Below are 17,851 nucleotides of genomic sequence, written 5' to 3'. Positions count from 1 at the left end.
AAGTTAGATAATAACATGCATGATCTAATTGAAAATTGGTAGAAGGGAGAAATTAAATCCTCTCTCATTGCCGGCTCTCTCTCTCCCGAGTTCTCTCTCAATATGATGATATATACCTCGATCGGGCTATATATACCCATAACATTGAGAGTAGCTAGGTTCATCTGTAATATCAACCACGTACAGAACATTTAGGTGAAACCACAATCATACTACTTTGTACTTTCCTTCCTTCTTGAATCATGTCCACACTCGATCCACCTTTTTCCGACCACTTGCAAGAAGATGAAATAACCCCAGATCAATACGGGGACTTCATATCCTCCCTTCCAACAGTAGGCTTCCTAAGTCAGTACCGTGGATTTTGGTTTCCAACTTGGCACATGCAGGGAGTTTTATCCTTCCAAAAACACTTCCAAGCTCATGAGACTGATATTCTATTGATGACCCCTCCCAAAGTTGGGACTACTTGGTTGAAGGCTATCTTGTTTGCTATAGTGAACCGAAAGCATCATCTGGACCTTCAAAAACATCCATTGCTCACAAACAATCCTCATATTCTTGTGCCCTACTTGGACATACAACTCTATAATACAAAAGAGGTTCCAGATCTCACCTCCTTCCCCTCTCCAAGGCTCTTTTCAACTCATTTACCTTATACATTGCTACCAGCATCTATTAAGGACTCAACGTGTAAGATTGTGTATTTGTATAGGAATCCTAAGGATACCTTTGTGTCACTTTGGCACTTCATGGAAAAGAATGAGACGACAACCGATTCATTTGAAGAAACTTTTGATAAGTTTTGTCAGGGTGTGAATCCCTTTGGGCCATATTGGGATCATGTTTTAAGTTATTGGAATGAAAGTTTAGAAAAGTCTCAAAGGGTACTGTACTTGAGATATGAAGAACTAAAAGAGCAGCCCACCACTCATTTGAAGAGAATAGCTGAGTTCTTGGAGTGTCCATTTTCTTCAGAAGAAGAGACAAAAGGTATGGTAAATGATATTTCAAGATTGTGTAGTTTTGATCATTTGAGCAAGTTGGAGGTGAATAAAAGTGGAACAACCATCGACATGAAGACTGAAAGCCTTTTTCACCGAGGTAAGGTTGGAGATTGGGTAAATTACTTCACACCTCAAATGTCAGAGAAATTAGATGACATTTTTAAAGAAAAGTTTCATGGTACTAGGTTAACATTTTAAGACATCCAAAGGTTGCATCCTCGTCATCGCTGCTATATATTATTTGAATGTCTTTATTATTGTCAATGTTTATGCTTATTTGAATGTTTATTATTTGTTAGATTATTGTCAATCATCATGTGTACATGTGTCGACATGGAATCATTAAAATGCATTATTAATGTTGTATTTTCAATTTTATTGTGAATGTTTTGGTGTCACTTCTTTCTCAATTTTGTTCATATACAACTGATATCACTAACAAGAGTATACTAAATCAAAACTTGGCTCCGTTCAATCGATCGATCTATTTTCTAGTAGCAAGACCTTGATCATCAATAGATTTTGCATATTGGTCCATGCATAAACAAATACAGCTAGCATTGGGCCATTTTGATCAGTTCAACAATAACACGAGTACTTTTTTTTTTTTTTAGAAAGAGACGAGGTCACCTGTCCATGAGTGACTCATTCCTAATTTTATTAAAAACTCTCACAGAGGAAAACTGTAGTTACGACCCGATGTCTAAGGGTTACAAGAAAGCCCAAAACCCAGGAATCAAAAAACCAAAGAAACCAACAACAGACAAGACCAAAAGGAAAAACAACCAAAATAAACCAACCTACAAAATAGCTCACACCTAAGAATTAAAAGAAAAAAACAATTACAAGAACATACCTCATTTCTAAAGCCTCAAGTATGGTAAGCCAATTCTGTCCATACGACGGAGACCGCGCAATTAGCTTGGCAAATCTTCCTTCTCATCAAACCAATCCCGAGTAAGGCCCCCAACTCCCTACTTAGCAAGAAAATCAACCACAGCATTACCTTCCCAAAAAACATGAGTTAGTCTATAATCCAAGCATGCAAGACACGCACGAAGTTCATTCCAAAAATCTTCAAGATACCAAATATTGCAGGCACCCTTAGTAACCCAGTTGACCAGAAGTTGAGAATCAACCTCAATATAAACCTGAAAAAAACCATACCGAAAGCACCTTCTCACACCTTCAAGTAAACCTTTCAATTCAGCATAATTATTGGAACCATTATCTAAAGCCATGGAGTAACACCCCCAGCACCAGACTGACTCGGGTTACCCAAGCTACTACCATTAGTATCAAGCTTCACCCAACCCTGTTGAGGCTTAATCCATTTCACCATCATCACCTTCTTAGGTGGAGAAGGAGGGACCAGAATATCTAACCTCCTTAAAATATCACCATCTTGTTTAGACAATCTCAACTGTTTTATAGACCCTTTAATAAGCTGACAAATCCAAAATTTAATACTGCTCCATATCGATTCAGATGTGTCCTCCTTCCCCTCAAGTCTAGCTTTACAACGTCTAGCCCATAGTTTCCAAGAAACTATAGACGGAATAAGGCCAAAAATAATTCGAGTATAAGGAGTTACCAGCACAGCAAAACCAAAAATTGACCTGCTCCTGCCAAGTATTAAAAGAACCCATGTGCACACCCAAATGAACCGTAGCCAAACACCAAAATTGCCTTGCAAACTCACCCATACACAAAATATGACTAAGATCCTCAAGATAACCCACGGAACAACAATTGCATTTAGAGACTATGGGAATACCCGCCAACCTAATCTTATCATCCACCGTTAAACAATTATTAGTAGCTTTCCACATCAGAATAGAAATTTTTTTAGGGAGAATAGCATGCCAAATCCAATGAGCCCAAGGTAAAACAAGCGCCCTAACCCTTATACAATTCCAAGCAAACTTAGTGTTAAAGTTGTCAGCAGTATCATTATTCCAAATAAGGATATCGTGCCCCTCCTTACGAGTGGCGAAGAAATGCACCAACTTCATAGCTTTCTAATGACCCACAAGCCTTTCCAATAAAGGAATATCCCACCCATTATCAACACGACACTCTTTAATCTTCAGAAGAGGCTTATCGATAACCGGATAATAATCATACAGAGGACCATCATCATCCCAAGTATCATACCAGAAGGAAACATTACCATCTTTCACTAGCAACTGAGAATTATTTAAAATATCTGGGATACTTTTAACAATCACGTTCCAAAACCGCGTACCTCTATTAGAATCCACGAGAGATAAATGCTTACCTCGCACATATTTACCTCTGAAAAAATCCACCCATAAAGAGTTCCCCGAGAGCAATTTCCAGGTGAATTTCATATGTAAAGCTTTTTGTATATCACCAAAATCACGGATTCCAATCCCACCTTCTTGAATGGGTTTACAAATATGTCTCCAAACTACCCATTTTCTCTTACCTTTGATCGCAGTATCACCCCAGAAGAAAGAACTCCAAAGTCTATTCAACGCCAACAAGACCACATTAGGAACATATAAAACAGCAAGCAAATGAGTAGCCATACTCGACAAAACATGCCTCAAAAGAATACTTCTACCACCAGCCGAAAGCAATTTCATTTTCCACCAAGCAATTTTCCTTTTAACTTTCCCAAGTAAATCATCTAAATCAGAAGCCTTCAACCTACCGGTCACAATAGGGACACCATGTACTTAAAAGGAAAGAAACCCTCTGAAAAACTGGTCATCTGAAGAATCCATCTCTTACGGGGAGCCAGAATGCAATTAGAGAAATATATCGCACTTTTTTTCCCTACTAAAGGCTTGGCCCGACCAATCCTCATAAAGCTTCAACACTTGAGTCAAACCTCTCATAGACCATTTACCACCATTTGCAAATATAACAATATCATCAGCATACATGAGATGAGAAACAAGAGGAGTACCCCTAGCTTGAGAGAACTACTCAATTTTACCATGATCAAAATAGCGTCGAAGAAGAGGCGAAACACCTCCTGCATAATGATAAACAAATAATGAGATAAAGGATCTCCCTGCCGAAGGCCACAAGAACCTTTAAAAAATCCCAGGGGAGTGTCATTCATCATGACCGAGTACCAAGGCAGAGAAATACAAGCCTTAATCAAATCACAAACCTGCGGAGAAAACCCAAACGCATCCATAACATGAAGTAAGAAATTCCAATCCACTCTATCATACGCCTTGGATATATCCAATTTGATAACCACATTACCCCCGTTCATTTTTTATTAATAGAGTGGACCATCTCCTAGGTTAAACTAATATTATAAAAAATACTACAACCAAGAATAAAAGCCCCTTGTCCCTAAGAAATCATTTTAGAAAGCAGACTCGTCAAGCGGGCCGCAAGAATTTTGGAGTAGACCTTATAAATAACCGAGCAGAGACTGATGGGCCGAAATTTATCAAAACCAGAAGGCTTATCCACCTTAGGAATGAGAACAATATATGAAGTCATGTAAAACCTAGGAAAAGATTTAGTATGAAAAAACTCAATAACAGCTTCCAATAAATCATCCTTAATAAAGTCCCAACAAACACGATAAAAATCAGAACCAAAACTATCAAGACCAAGACCACTATCAATAGGGATACTGAAGAGAGCATTTTTAATCTCCTCCATCGAGGGATCCTGACAAAGAGAAGAATTTTCACCAGCATCAATCACAGGAGAGACAAAATCACTCAAATCAGGTAAATCGATTCTGCGACTATCGCCCAAAAATTTTTGGAAATAATCAATAGCAGCCTTATGGATCTCAAGGGAAGATTGTAAGCCAGTACCATCCACAAGACACATTTCACTAATCCTTTTATGATATTTAGACTTTAAAATAGCATGAAAAAATTTAGAATTTTGGTCCCTATCTTTCAACTAGGTCTTTTTAGCCATATGAGCAAGCCTCATCCCCTCTTGCTTCTTCGAAGTAGAAAGTTCCAAATTAGAGACCATGAGATCATTATCATCCTCATCATTAAAACAAACCTGAAGATGGTTATCTAACCTCTCAATGCGAGATTCTAGATCTTTTATGATAACCGTAGTTCTCCCAAACACACTCTGATTCCACTTCCCAAAGGCCACCTTGACCCTTTTCAATTTAGAAGAAAACTTTTATAGCCCAAAACCAAACTCAACTTGATTCCAAACCCCTTTAATAAAACTTAGAAAATCCTCATGATCAGTCCACATATATTGAAAACGAAAAGGCCATACTTAAAAGGGTCTTCCCCCATATCAATCACCAGAAGGAAATGATCTGAAGTGGAACAACCCAAAACATGATAATAAACATTCGGAAAAAGGTTCAAAAATTAGAATCAATGAAACACCTATCTAATCTAGCCCAACTCCGAGCTAGACCACCTTGACCATTGCACCAAGTCATAAGAGGACCCTTAAAACACATATCCATCAGGCCACAATTATGAAGACAAAGGTTAAAGTCCTCCATAGCAGAGAAATTCTGAGGATACCCACCTCTCCTCTCTGAATCCTCTTTAATAATATTAAAGTCCCCACATAGAAGCCACGGAAGAGTACTAGTACTACCAGTAGCCTCCAAATCCTCCCAAAGGATCTGTCTTTCAGCTTACATTTTGCATACACAACTGTAAGAAGGAACTCATGATCATTATCCTTCACCTGCACAATCACATATTGACTGGAACCAGCCAACAAGTTAACAGAAACAACAGAATTCCACAACACCTAAATTTTTCCATCATGCATAGCATTCATAAGCTAAGAATCACATCTAAACCTATTTAAAAAACTAGGAATTCTATTATCCGGCAAAAAAGGTTTAGCAAGAGCAATGATATTAGGCTTATAACTATGAATAATATTTTTTAAACGCATTTGAGATGTACCAATTCCCCTTATGTTCCAAAAAAGAATAGGACTAATCATATATTAAATTTAGAGGGTCGTATTACCTGCTTGACGGAACTTCGTGTCTTTACCTTATCAACATTACCTCGAGGTATATATGTGTCAGTGCAATACTCTTTTTGCATATCCTCCCTTAGCATATCCCGATCATCTTCATTTTCCAATTGAGTGTCGTCCAAACTGAATTCCATCTCAAAATCCTTACCACCGGCGACCAAAGAATTATTGGGTATATGTTGAACTTGCCATAATTCCAACAGCTCCTCCAAAGCATCAGTTTCCTCCACCGAATGTCCCACCACATGCAACATTAACACCATCCATGCCATAGTAATTATCAACGTGGGACTCACCTCCAAGCCGTTTATATTAGGAGTACATGTCGTAGGATGCTCCAAATTAGCCCCATTAATAACTACGGTTGTCTCTACTGGGTTCAAGCAGGACTTCATCTCATGCATATTGCATGGTTCATCAAATCCAAACTGCACAGCGACCACAGGCTCCACGTGAAGATCTTGATTCTTGGCCACCACATTCTCCATGACTACGGCATCACGTTCTGAAGGTTCCAAAACAACCTCAATAATATCATTTGAGTTACTGGTTCCCCCCTCCCATCCATCATCTTCTATCAAATATTTCGGCTCCTCCATTTCTTCCACCTTCAAGACCACGTGCTCCCTAATTTGAGTGTCCCCTACAACTTGCACGTCCAGCTTTGGTTTCTCAGATTTCGGGACCCAGGCCTTCCTTTCATTGTTTTGTTTAATCTTATTATCAATACCCAAATGGCAGTTTTTTTTAATATGGCCCTGTTTTCTATAGCTTCTGCAATATGCCGGCAACGTTTCATATATAATACTCTGTTTTCAGCTACTTGGCATACCAGGTTTTCCGATCCAAAAGTATGGGATAGGGTCCTTAGATGCATCTATTTCAATGCATACCCTAGCCCATCCATTCTTGTAGCACATCGGGTAGGATTGTCTCGACAAATCAGTCTTCCAATCGGTGCCATAAGAGACTTCAACACCGAAGTATGATAAAGATTAGGAGGAAGCCCAGGCAAAAAGATCCATACCGGTACACATGGAGGCTCACTTTCTTCATCAAACTCAGAAGTCCAGGCAAAGTGCCAATAGTAGACCCCATTGATATCACAAGATTCTCTGGAAAGCGCCTTGAAGAAATCTGCTTTATTGGACATACGGATGAAAACGTGCCCGCTGCATGGATGACACTACAGGAACATCATTCAACCCCATCTGCTTCAGATATAACCACAGATAGTATCAAGAGCGGGTCTCTTGTTCAAGAATTTTATTACCAACGAGAAGTGAAAAGGCTGTGCCGTGCGATCGATTTCTTTAGTTGAGAAAATAAAACAGAGCTCACAGTCCATAATCTTAGGAGGACGCATTGCAATGTCCATCTCAGGGAGAGGTTGCGGCACCGTTAAAACAGTCTCAGAGAACAACTGTTGATGGCCTACCGGTGGAGGCAAGTCAAGTCATCCACAGCCGCCATGCAAAGAGGCCCTAGCAACATTCGGCAAAACCCTAGCAGAGCATTCTTACGTAGTTTCCTTATCGAGCGTCTTTTAAACACAAGTACTTGAAGGTATATACAAGACAAACTACATGCAAGAATCAAACTTTTGTTTTCGATCCGCTTAATTTCCACATTTCTTCATTGGAAATTAATTAATAGCTTCGAGCTAGAGATTTAAAAAAAAATAAAATAAAAAAAAAGAGACGTTGAAATCATTTAATACAAGCTCAAAAGTAATCACCATGTACTTGTAATTGTAACAAATTAAAGGGGCTCAAGCTGTATCATCTTGTGATTGTAACATATCAAGAGTACTTACGATGACAAAACGAAACGGAAAAAGAAAAAAAAAATGACATGTGATCTATTGTTTTCAATTAATACCTGATCACCTCATTCTCATCCATTTCTCCAATTATTATTCTTTGATCAGCTTACGAAAGGAAGCTCTCAAGTCTCATGAATGACATGATCTGGTGAACGCACACACTGATCTTCGCTATTTCTCTCCAAAATTTAAGTTGTTTAATCATAATATTAATCAATTATTTTCCTTCTCCTTCTCTAGATCGATTTCTTTCGTAATGTAAACAAAAAAGCAAATTCGTTATGCTTGTTTTTGCAATGAGATGGGAAAATCATAATTCGATTTATCGATTGGGTCATGCGTAGAAATACAGACGGGGAAAAGAAAAAAGATAAAAAGAAGAGAATAAAAGAGTTCAACCATATGTGCTAAATTAGTTAGCTGATGATATTAAAGTTGGAACCGTTGGTAGAATGACACAAAAGTGACAGACAATGACAAATACTCTATGTGATAAGATTTTCATTCAACAATAAGAATAGTGCCACTGATCTCGACAAATGCATCTCGATAATTATATTTTTTATTTATATAAAGAAACATGTTTTTAAATAATGTTCTGAAATTATTTTTATACGTGCAGGAACATAAAAAAATAAATGAAAAAAAAATCAAAATAAAAAAAGTCAAATAGTCTTATCGGGACCCATATATCTTCAGCTACACCCTCGATGGATATAGCACCAACGTACCTTAAAAATAATGTTATATGTCCGATGAATGTTACCGACAATATATCTCAATAATTATTAGTATTTTTTATTTAAAGATTAAGGAATTATTTTTTAATGATATTGTAAATTTTTTTTAAAATATTTAAGGATATAAAAAAATGTATAAAAAAATAAAAATAAAAAGATTAAATAGCCTTATTAGGAGAATCTTTCGAACAACACTATGGGTGGGTATAACACGATCATTCATTTAATTTGTTTGTAAGGTTAATTACTATTATTTTCTGACCAGACTTCTTTTTCTTTTAAAAATTACAAATCATATTGAGGCCTGCTTTAAATAGTGAAATCAGGATAAATACTTTGAAAACGGGGATGAACAAATGTTTTATAAATACTTTGAACAAGAAATAAATACTCGATTTCAAGATTTTATAATATTTTTAGTTATTAGATTCATGAATCTTTTAATAATGTTAAATATTCAATAAATATGTAGTAGGGCTCATTTATATGTTTATATCTCTCTCAAGTGATCACTATAACATATTTGGCCTTTTGCGGCCACTTTTTTTCTAGCGCTTCATAATTTGCCATAAATACTTACTTGTATCCACAAAATTAATGTCTTGGAAAAATAAATGATCTAATCATAACTAAAAGTTATATTTTTCCAGCAAAAGCATGTGGCCGAAAATATTTTTGACAAAAAAAGTCAATTTTGACAATTATTCAATATTTTACAACGGCATTCAATTGCCACTAATGTTACTGAGTTAAATTTAATCATTTACGAGGATTAAAACAGTGGCAAAAGTTTCCGATGATTTAAATCGTGGCAAAATTTAAAACATTAATCTACTTCCATTTCTTTTTCTCCCCCTTCTCAGAAACTCTTTCCCTTTCTCTCTAGCTTGATGCCCTCTTTTTCTTCTTTGAGATTTTCGTAGGCCGTCCATGTGTCGTCAGCGACTCAACACACTACGGCAATGTCGCCACCCTATCTAGCCGACGAGTCTCTCTTCTCCATTTCTCTTTTTCTCGCTCTCCATCCACGTGTCTCTCCCTTGCTCTCTCTCTCTCTCTCTCTCTCTCTCTCTCTCTCTCTCTCTCTCTCTCTCTCTCTCTCTCTCTCTCTCTCTCTCTCTCTCTCCATGATTAGGTTTCCTCACCGTCGTGCACCATAGCCCAGGTATTCCACCACCTACTCAAGATTAGTCTCCACTTGTAAGCTCTTTCTATCTCTCCCCCTCGGTCTCTTCTCTCTCAATTTGAAGGTAAGAGATCCCCTGTGCTTTCTATACTGTTCGTCTCCCTCTCTTTTTAAAAGTAGGTGTTTCTTTTCTATTTTGGTGCCTTATAAACTTGCAGGTTTTGTTTGGTACCGTAAAAAGAAATGCTTTTATTTACATGAACCACACTACTTTGGTATTTTTCATGTTTACACCTTTTATGAATTGGATGTGCTGCTCTAAATTATGATACACTCTACTCGTTTGATTAAATGATGAAAAAATGCAATTAGATAAATTATTTATGGGTGATTTGCGCTTGAGCTCAAAATGAGTTAAGTTGCAACCATAGAGTGCATGCATAAGGTACCTGACTTCGTGAGTTAAAATGTTGTAAAAGATGCAGCTTTTATCACTCACATATGTTGATCGATTAATATATTGAAATTAGTATATTTTTTTCAATAAATATATGCATGTATTTCTCTGTTGTAAACTTTATACCATGTAAAAATATTGAACTTCATTTAATTATCTTGTGTGTAGTAAATGTGAAACCTGGTCAACTTGGACTCACTTTAGCTATTGAAGATCTTGGTAGTATAGTGGCATATTTGTGAAGCTCGACTATGTTTCTTTTATAACTTCCATTGAAGTTGACTGTGCTTTTTTACTTGGTTGACTCACAGATTCTTGGTTTACTGTGAATGACTTTCAAACCTCCTATGCCTTTGTTTCCTTGTTTTAAAAGCATTAATTCTTAGGTAAGTGGAGAGTCTAAATGCAACCACTTCAAAATTAGATACCTTAAGGTTTTTGGTTTAGGCTCAACAAGTTTGTGCTTTGCTCTATTTTAGTTTTGTTATGTATTTGATATGTGTGCACCCGTAAGTGGGCTTTCATGCTTATAAATACATATGTGATTATTATCCATCGGAAGTCATGCTTATGAGTACAAAGTCTTGCTTGTGTATGGTTTTTTGAACTAATCATGTTATATAAATCCTTATCATTTCTTGATGTTGGATAGGTAATTCTTTTCAATGAATATTGTTCGAAAACCTTTCTCTATATAGCTGTGTACATGTGCTTGTAACATGTTTTTTTAACCATTGGTACATCTCTACCCATATGCCAAATTTTCTTATTGCTAGTCATGGAGGTCTATTCATTTACGGACTTTCTATGTTCATTAACAATTTAGTTGCAATTGCGGTACTTGGTTTTATGATTCATATATCCATACTCATGAAACAATTTATTCTCTTGAAATAATACAAACCCCATTCTTTCTTTGGCTTGATGTTGGAATTTTTGAAAAAGAGCTTTTTCACCTCGGGTGAAATAACTAGCTCATATTAATCTTGAAAGCAATACATGCCAAAATCCACATCCCTTGTTCACGTGAGGTGAAATATTCTTTGTAATTTCCATGAAGAGGGAAATCTTGCTTTACATCTAGTTGCTCTCAAATTAATGTCTTTTCTATTTATTAGTTCAATAGTGAATTAGTTTATTCCTTATGATTTCATTTGGCTTAATGTTGCATGTGTTCATAATGCATAACTAGTTCTTTTTACTTGTAGTTCTAATCGTTGTTTCTGAATCATTGTATGGGATCAAATTTTTTTTTTTTTTTTTTTTTTTTTTTTTTTGGGTAATGATTCCCTCTATTGTTTGTCTTGGTTTCATGATTGAGAGGTGGATCTATACTTTACCTATAGGGAGGCAAGCTTCACATTAGTCTCATAGGAAGCAAAGCTTTCATCATATTTGCTCTTAAATGATGTCACCGGCTTTATTGTTTATCATAATTTAATAGTTTTAACAATCTAATGTTCCCATTTTGTTAGTTGTAGTTGCTAGTGTCAGAAACTTATATGCTGCCAAAAGTTTTGAGTACCCACCATATCAGAAACTTTTGTTTTCTAACTTCTCATCTTAGTAATTGAATTGGTTTTCATATCTTTATTTTGTGCCATAAGTTGTATATATAATTTCCTATTCTTATGCAAGGGATACTTATGTTACCTACTTTCTAATATCATTTGAAGGGTACCATATCTATTGGAAAAGTCCCCTTAATCTAGTAAAGGTACATCCCATTGAACTCTTTCCTTTGTAGTTATTTCCCAACCTTCCAAAGAGAAGCTATTTGGAATTTTGAGCTTGAGAATAGACCAATTGTGCACAGTACTAGTACAATCTATTTTTCTCAATTGGATGATTTACTTCTGTAAGGAACTTTGTTGAAGAGACGTAAAGGGGGACTTGATGATTGGCAAAGTAAGAGAAGATTTCAAACAAATGAGGAAATCAGATTATTGGATTTTCTTGTTATAGAGACTTTGGTCCCATTTCATTTTCTCTCGATTTCTTTTACTGCAATTTTTCCATTTAATATATCTTCTTTTAGAACTAGGTGTAGTTGTTATGATGGTATAGGCGTATTGAGAAGCTTGAAGAGAGACATTAGGTATTTTTCACTACAAAGTTAAGCAATTTCTTTCTATTTTGTTTTTGCCAAAATTTAAATAAACTCTTTCTTGTTAATTTAAGGCATATTGAAAAACATCACCTAGAAGCAATACCAGGAGTATTAGTTTTCTTGTAGGTTCTTGTCTGATGCTGCTGCAAGACAAATTTTATTTCTTTCTATTTGCTTAGGTGTTCATGTGTAGTATATTTTCTACAATTATATCTATAGAATATTTGACATGTTGAAACTTTGCCATGTGGCTAGGGTATACTTGTTGCACATCTTCCCCCAGAAGAAGGTATAAATATTTACCATTTTGGTGAATATATAACCTTTGGCTCTCTCTCTCTCTCTCTCTCTCTCTCTCTCTCTCTCTCTCTCTCTCTCTCTCTCTCTCTCTCTCTCTCTCTCTCTCTCTCTCTCTCTCTCTCTCTCTCTCTCTCTCTCTCTCTCTCTCTCTCTCTCTCTCTCTCTCTCTCTCTCTCTCTCTCTATATATATATATATATATATATATATGTATGTATGTATGTATGTACATATGTGTGTGTGCACATGCATGCAAACGTTGTTGCAAATTTACTCTATTTGCCTTTAAACTTACTGCATTTTTGGTACTATTTTTTTTGTTAAGTCCTACGTATATAAGGAAATACACATGATCTTGAAAGCTGATTTGGTGTAACCCAAAGTTTTTAACAAGGCAAGACTCATCTACTCCTCTGTTATTTGTTATACTTTTGTAATAACAGAGGAATTGTTTTTCTTTGTAATTTGCTAAAATCTCCCGTGCCCTACAGTTTGAGCAATTGATTTATGCCCTACAGTTTGAGCATTTGATGCTGACAAGTCATCTTTACTTTTATTAGAGAAAAGTAAATGAGGGTTTCAAGCCTGAAAGTAAACAACCATCTTTCAATAAGGTTCTTAGACTGTTAAAACTACATTCTTATATGTTTTCATACAAATGGTCTTCATTTGATCTCTATATATGTATATATGTGTGTGTATATATATACACAGGCAGTGTACACCACCACTACAACATATATAGCCTTTAGCTCTCTCTCTCTCTCCTCTCTCTCTCTCTCTCTCTCTCTCTCTCTCTCTCTCTCTCTCTCTCTCTCTCTCTCTCCTCTCTCTCTCTCTCTCTCTCTCTCTCTCTCTCTCTCTCTCTCTCTCTCTCTCTCTCTCTCTCTCTATATATATATATATATATATCGAATGACCTCTTATAAATGAAAAGTACCATATTGATGCTTTCTTATTAAATTATAATTTTTTTTTTTTGTAAAGGACATCTAACATTACTTTTGGTATTTATATCAACATCATATTTGATCTTTAATGCAATACAAGCCATAATCTCATCCCCTATTCACCAAAAGTGAAATATTCTTTGTAATTTCTATAAAGATGGAAATCTAGATCTGTCATAGTTGCTCTCAAATTAATGTCTTTTTTGTTTATTATTTTAACATCGAATTAGTTTATTCCTTATGATTTCGTTTTACTTTGTGTAACAAGCGTACATTTGTATCCTAGTTTCATAATTGAGAGGTGGATCTATGCTTTACCTATAGAGAGGTTGTCTTCTCATTAGTCTTGTAGGAAGTATCTTTCATTATTTGTGCTATTAAATTATGTCATCGACTTTATCTTTTATCATATTTTAACAATTTTAACAATCTAGTATTCTCTTTTGGTTAGTAGTAGTTGCTAGTGTTAGAAATTTATATGCGCTGCCAAGAATTTTGTTATTTGAGCTTCTCATCTTAGTCGGGACATGTTCAATGACATTTTAATGTTAATTATTTTAGAGAGGGGATCCAAGGGGATCAAGGCCAATAATTTGGATGTTAGGTATAGAGAGCTACTCATCACTAGTACTGCATTTGTTTATCCCATCTTAATTGGGTTAGTCTTGAAGCTTTTTGAACATTTTATTTATCCCATCTTAGGCTACTTGTTGTTTCATAGCTTTCTTTTGTGCCATGGTTGTCTAAATTTATGTTCTTATGCAAGGGATACTTATGTTACCTACTTTTCAATATCATTTGAAAGGTACTTAATCTACTGGAAAAGTCCCCTTAATCGAGTAAAGGTACTTAATTCCCACTGGGCTCTTTCGTTTGTAGTAATTTTTGAACTTTCCAAGAAGTTGTTTCTTATTTTCATTCTTTATACTTGCCTAGAAGCTATTTGCTTGGTTAGCTTGCAAGAAGTGTCTATTTATAGCTTGAGCTAGGGATTTAAATTATCAACTCTTTCAGCAACAGAATTTCACCAAACAAAGTTAATGATTTTTATGGGATTGACTTCTTTTGCTATTGTATGAATTTGCTTACAGCTTCAACAGCTGTAGCATCTATCACTACAACTTATGCTATTCAATCATTAGCTAAATTCATTCTAAAAAGTTCTAGCATACAGATGTTGTTTGGGTAGGTGCAATGCTCAAAGGAGGTTTCTATGTATGTTGGTTATGATTTTGAACTTGAGAATGGATCAACTGTGCATGTTTGTGCTGGTGTAATCTATTTTTTTCAATTGTGTGATTTAATATCTAATGTTTCTCATATCCAATTCTGGATGAATAATTGAAATCTAGTTAACATATTAGTATCTAATGATGTTTCTCATATCAAATTTTATACAAATAATTGAAATCGAGTACAACATGACGAAGAACATACCAGCAAGTTACATCATTACAACTTGTATTTAGATGTTCAATTAACAGACTTTGGAGCATTTTTAAGAAAGTTGATTTTGGCTTTCTTTGTACAAGATGGATATGCATGCTTGTCAAGAATAATGACTATAAAGTAGCATACACTTGCATGTCACGTTATGAGTCTCAGAGGGAGTCTCATAACAAGACTCCCATTGATGCCTAGGCATCTTAGGTACATGACTACATTCTTGCTTTTGACTTTTTTGAAGGGGTTTTTGAAGATAAAATAACACTTGGGTTGATGGGATGATGGTATTTTGATAACTTTTGTTGAGCAACTTACGATATGGCTTAGTTGGAACCAGTAAAGAATCATATATATAGAACTATAATAGTTTTGGATAGATGCACAGAGGACATTTTGGTGCATACTTCCTCAGTGGTAAGCAATTCTATTTCCTGTTGTTATTGCATATTTGTTCCTAACTAGTATTTTTTACACTAGAGAATGCGATTTATGTGACACTTAAAAAGGTGTAGTTGTTGGATATGAACTGAAGGTTTAGATTAGTTTGTTATTGATGAGATATCTCTACCTGAGATTGTCAAGTCTTCTATTTTGGAACCTTTGCTGATAAAATTAAGGTTGTGGTTAATTTTGCTTTCATTATATACGTGCAGCAGGTCTGTATAACTGGGGGCAAGGAGAGTTTTGAATCGTTGTACTGCTAAAGACACAACGAGTCCAGCTGAGACAAACAAGTGAATTGGAGGAGGTGTGCTTTTGAGCCAAGACCGCAGCTGCATTTGACCAGGGAAGTAGACTATAGAGTGCCATGCTGATATATTGAATCTAGATGTATGAACTGCTTCTGGAAGTTGCCATATACATGGAAGTTTATGTGTTGTTATGATGTTTATGTTAGCTACACCTAGATGTTGAACTTTTATGTGGACCATGTTTCATTAAAACATAAGTGATATATAAAATATGTGCATATATGCTGGTGATGTGTCTTGTTTTGGACTTGGTAGAGTTTATTCACATTATAATCATAGGATGATTGCATTATGCAGCAATATTAAATTGCAGAGTATATTAACTTCATGAACATTCTATTTATGATGGTTAATGACCAAGCATATTTCAATTAGATCATTATCGTATGCCCAATCCAGGACTATATATTTAATTGGAAAAATGATGGCCTCATCTCAGAACAGGTAGCAAATAAGTCATCAAAGATGACTAATATGTAATTGGGAGGAAAATTCTAGGTTGAGGACAATGCAACCTAACAATAAAGCATATGAGCTGAGCTGTTATATTAACTACAATGTATCATTGCAGAAAAGGAACATGTAGTGGCGATCTAGTAGGCTAGCAATTTAGTAAAAAATCCTCTTTTCCTACGCCATCTAAATAGTGGAAAAAAAAACATCATTCATAAATCCATCGACCACATGTTAAACTGACGAAAATGTTCTGCAGAAATAGAAGCTTAGTGGCAAATACAAGCTCATCAGTTTTGATATTTTCTATGAAACATGTAGTCGATGGATTGCAGCACGGAGATTGAAACTGTGCAGAAGTTGCACTTTAGCTACAAAAAATAATCGTGATCACAATCATGTTTTCAATGAACATTCTCATCAATAAATCACAAAACTGACAAAATATAGTAGCCGTAAAATCTTTTAAAGGAGAATAATCAATTGTCAATAAAAGTATTTTCTAGGAACCGTTTTGCCAATTTAAATCTATTCTATAGATTTTTAGTTGTAGTGATTGTATTTTGTTGGTGGTAGTAGCTCGTTAGAATAATACATTTTCCATTGTATGCATCATCGATAGCATCTTGTTATGAGGATGTGGAGTTGCTGCAAATCATGAAGCGTGGCGGCTCTCAATGCCGAAATAATACATTTACTGCAATAGGTACTTGTTGTATGTAGTTAATAGCGAGATTGCAAATTGATGCAATTTTTCTTTTGTGGCAACGTTGCAGCACCGGGAATTCAATATATTGTTCAATGTTGAAAGCTCAGGTTGAGATATTTCTGACAGATAATTTTATTATTAGCAACAAACATACTTTGCCGTAATAAGTGAGTATTTTCCACTAACGAGACGTTTGCCAATATAATCACTTAAATTGGCATTTTTTTATCTGCAAACATGCGGCATAGGTTTCCTGCTAGTATTGCTCAAATGCTGCAAGTTTTTTTGCTTTTTGCAGCAAAACCCCTCGCGGTAGTAGTGTGAATACTACGCCTAAAATTCAAATAGAGATTCTAAAAGAACCAAATCTTAAACGCAAACCCCAACCAAAATACAACAAAGCAAAGGGATGTAAGAATTCGACAGATATATGCTATTTGGGCATATATGAATATATAGAACGTACGTGTCTAAAGTTTTTGCATTTGGCCTTTGATTATAAATAATTATTAACCTTCTTAGTTTATATAAGTAAAAAAATTGGTAGTGTAATTAAGAAAAATACTAAATGAAGACAATCAGAAGCAATTACAATAGTTAGTATGTAATTGTTAAGAAAAAAGTAAAATTTTGTAGTATTTGATTTAACATACTAAGTTATTAAAAGAGTTGTAAGTGGATTGTTGTATTCACTCGTGCATGGGTTCAAAAATCTGAATTATTTGGAGAGGGGGTGCGGACGAGATATAATTAAATTTTTTCTATGCAGCAGATTATATCGTTCACTAGGTTTTATTTTATTTTTTAATTCCTATGGGGTATTTTATGTAGAATTATGTTTTCACATGCCCTTTAGTACAACATAAGTCCGCCATTGATATTTTGATTACATGCATGCTTGGGTCCAAAAATCTGAATGGTCAGAAAAGACCACATGCATGTCCCAAAATCTCAATAATTTGTTTTGTTTTATTTGAGGTGGGGGCGACTT

General features: G+C 35.4%; 2 protein-coding genes across 2 annotated transcripts; one reads left to right on the top strand and one right to left on the bottom strand.

The window, feature by feature from the left end:
- The first annotated feature begins 43 nt into the window (after positions 1 to 43).
- Positions 44 to 1,392, top strand: LOC122309346 (cytosolic sulfotransferase 5-like). The gene has a single exon (XM_043122822.1). It carries the CDS (start codon positions 243 to 245, stop codon positions 1,203 to 1,205), a length of 963 nt encoding a protein of 320 aa, XP_042978756.1. The 5' UTR covers positions 44 to 242; the 3' UTR covers positions 1,206 to 1,392.
- A 2,954-nt stretch (positions 1,393 to 4,346) lies between these two features.
- Positions 4,347 to 4,841, bottom strand: LOC122309511. The gene has a single exon (XM_043123021.1). It carries the CDS (start codon positions 4,839 to 4,841, stop codon positions 4,347 to 4,349), a length of 495 nt encoding a protein of 164 aa, XP_042978955.1.
- Between the last annotated feature and the right edge of the window lie 13,010 nt (positions 4,842 to 17,851).

This window comes from Carya illinoinensis, chromosome 5, assembly GCF_018687715.1.
Source record: "Carya illinoinensis cultivar Pawnee chromosome 5, C.illinoinensisPawnee_v1, whole genome shotgun sequence".
NCBI classification, from domain to species: domain Eukaryota; kingdom Viridiplantae; phylum Streptophyta; class Magnoliopsida; order Fagales; family Juglandaceae; genus Carya; species Carya illinoinensis.
This window is presented reverse-complemented; position numbering and strand designations above follow the sequence as displayed.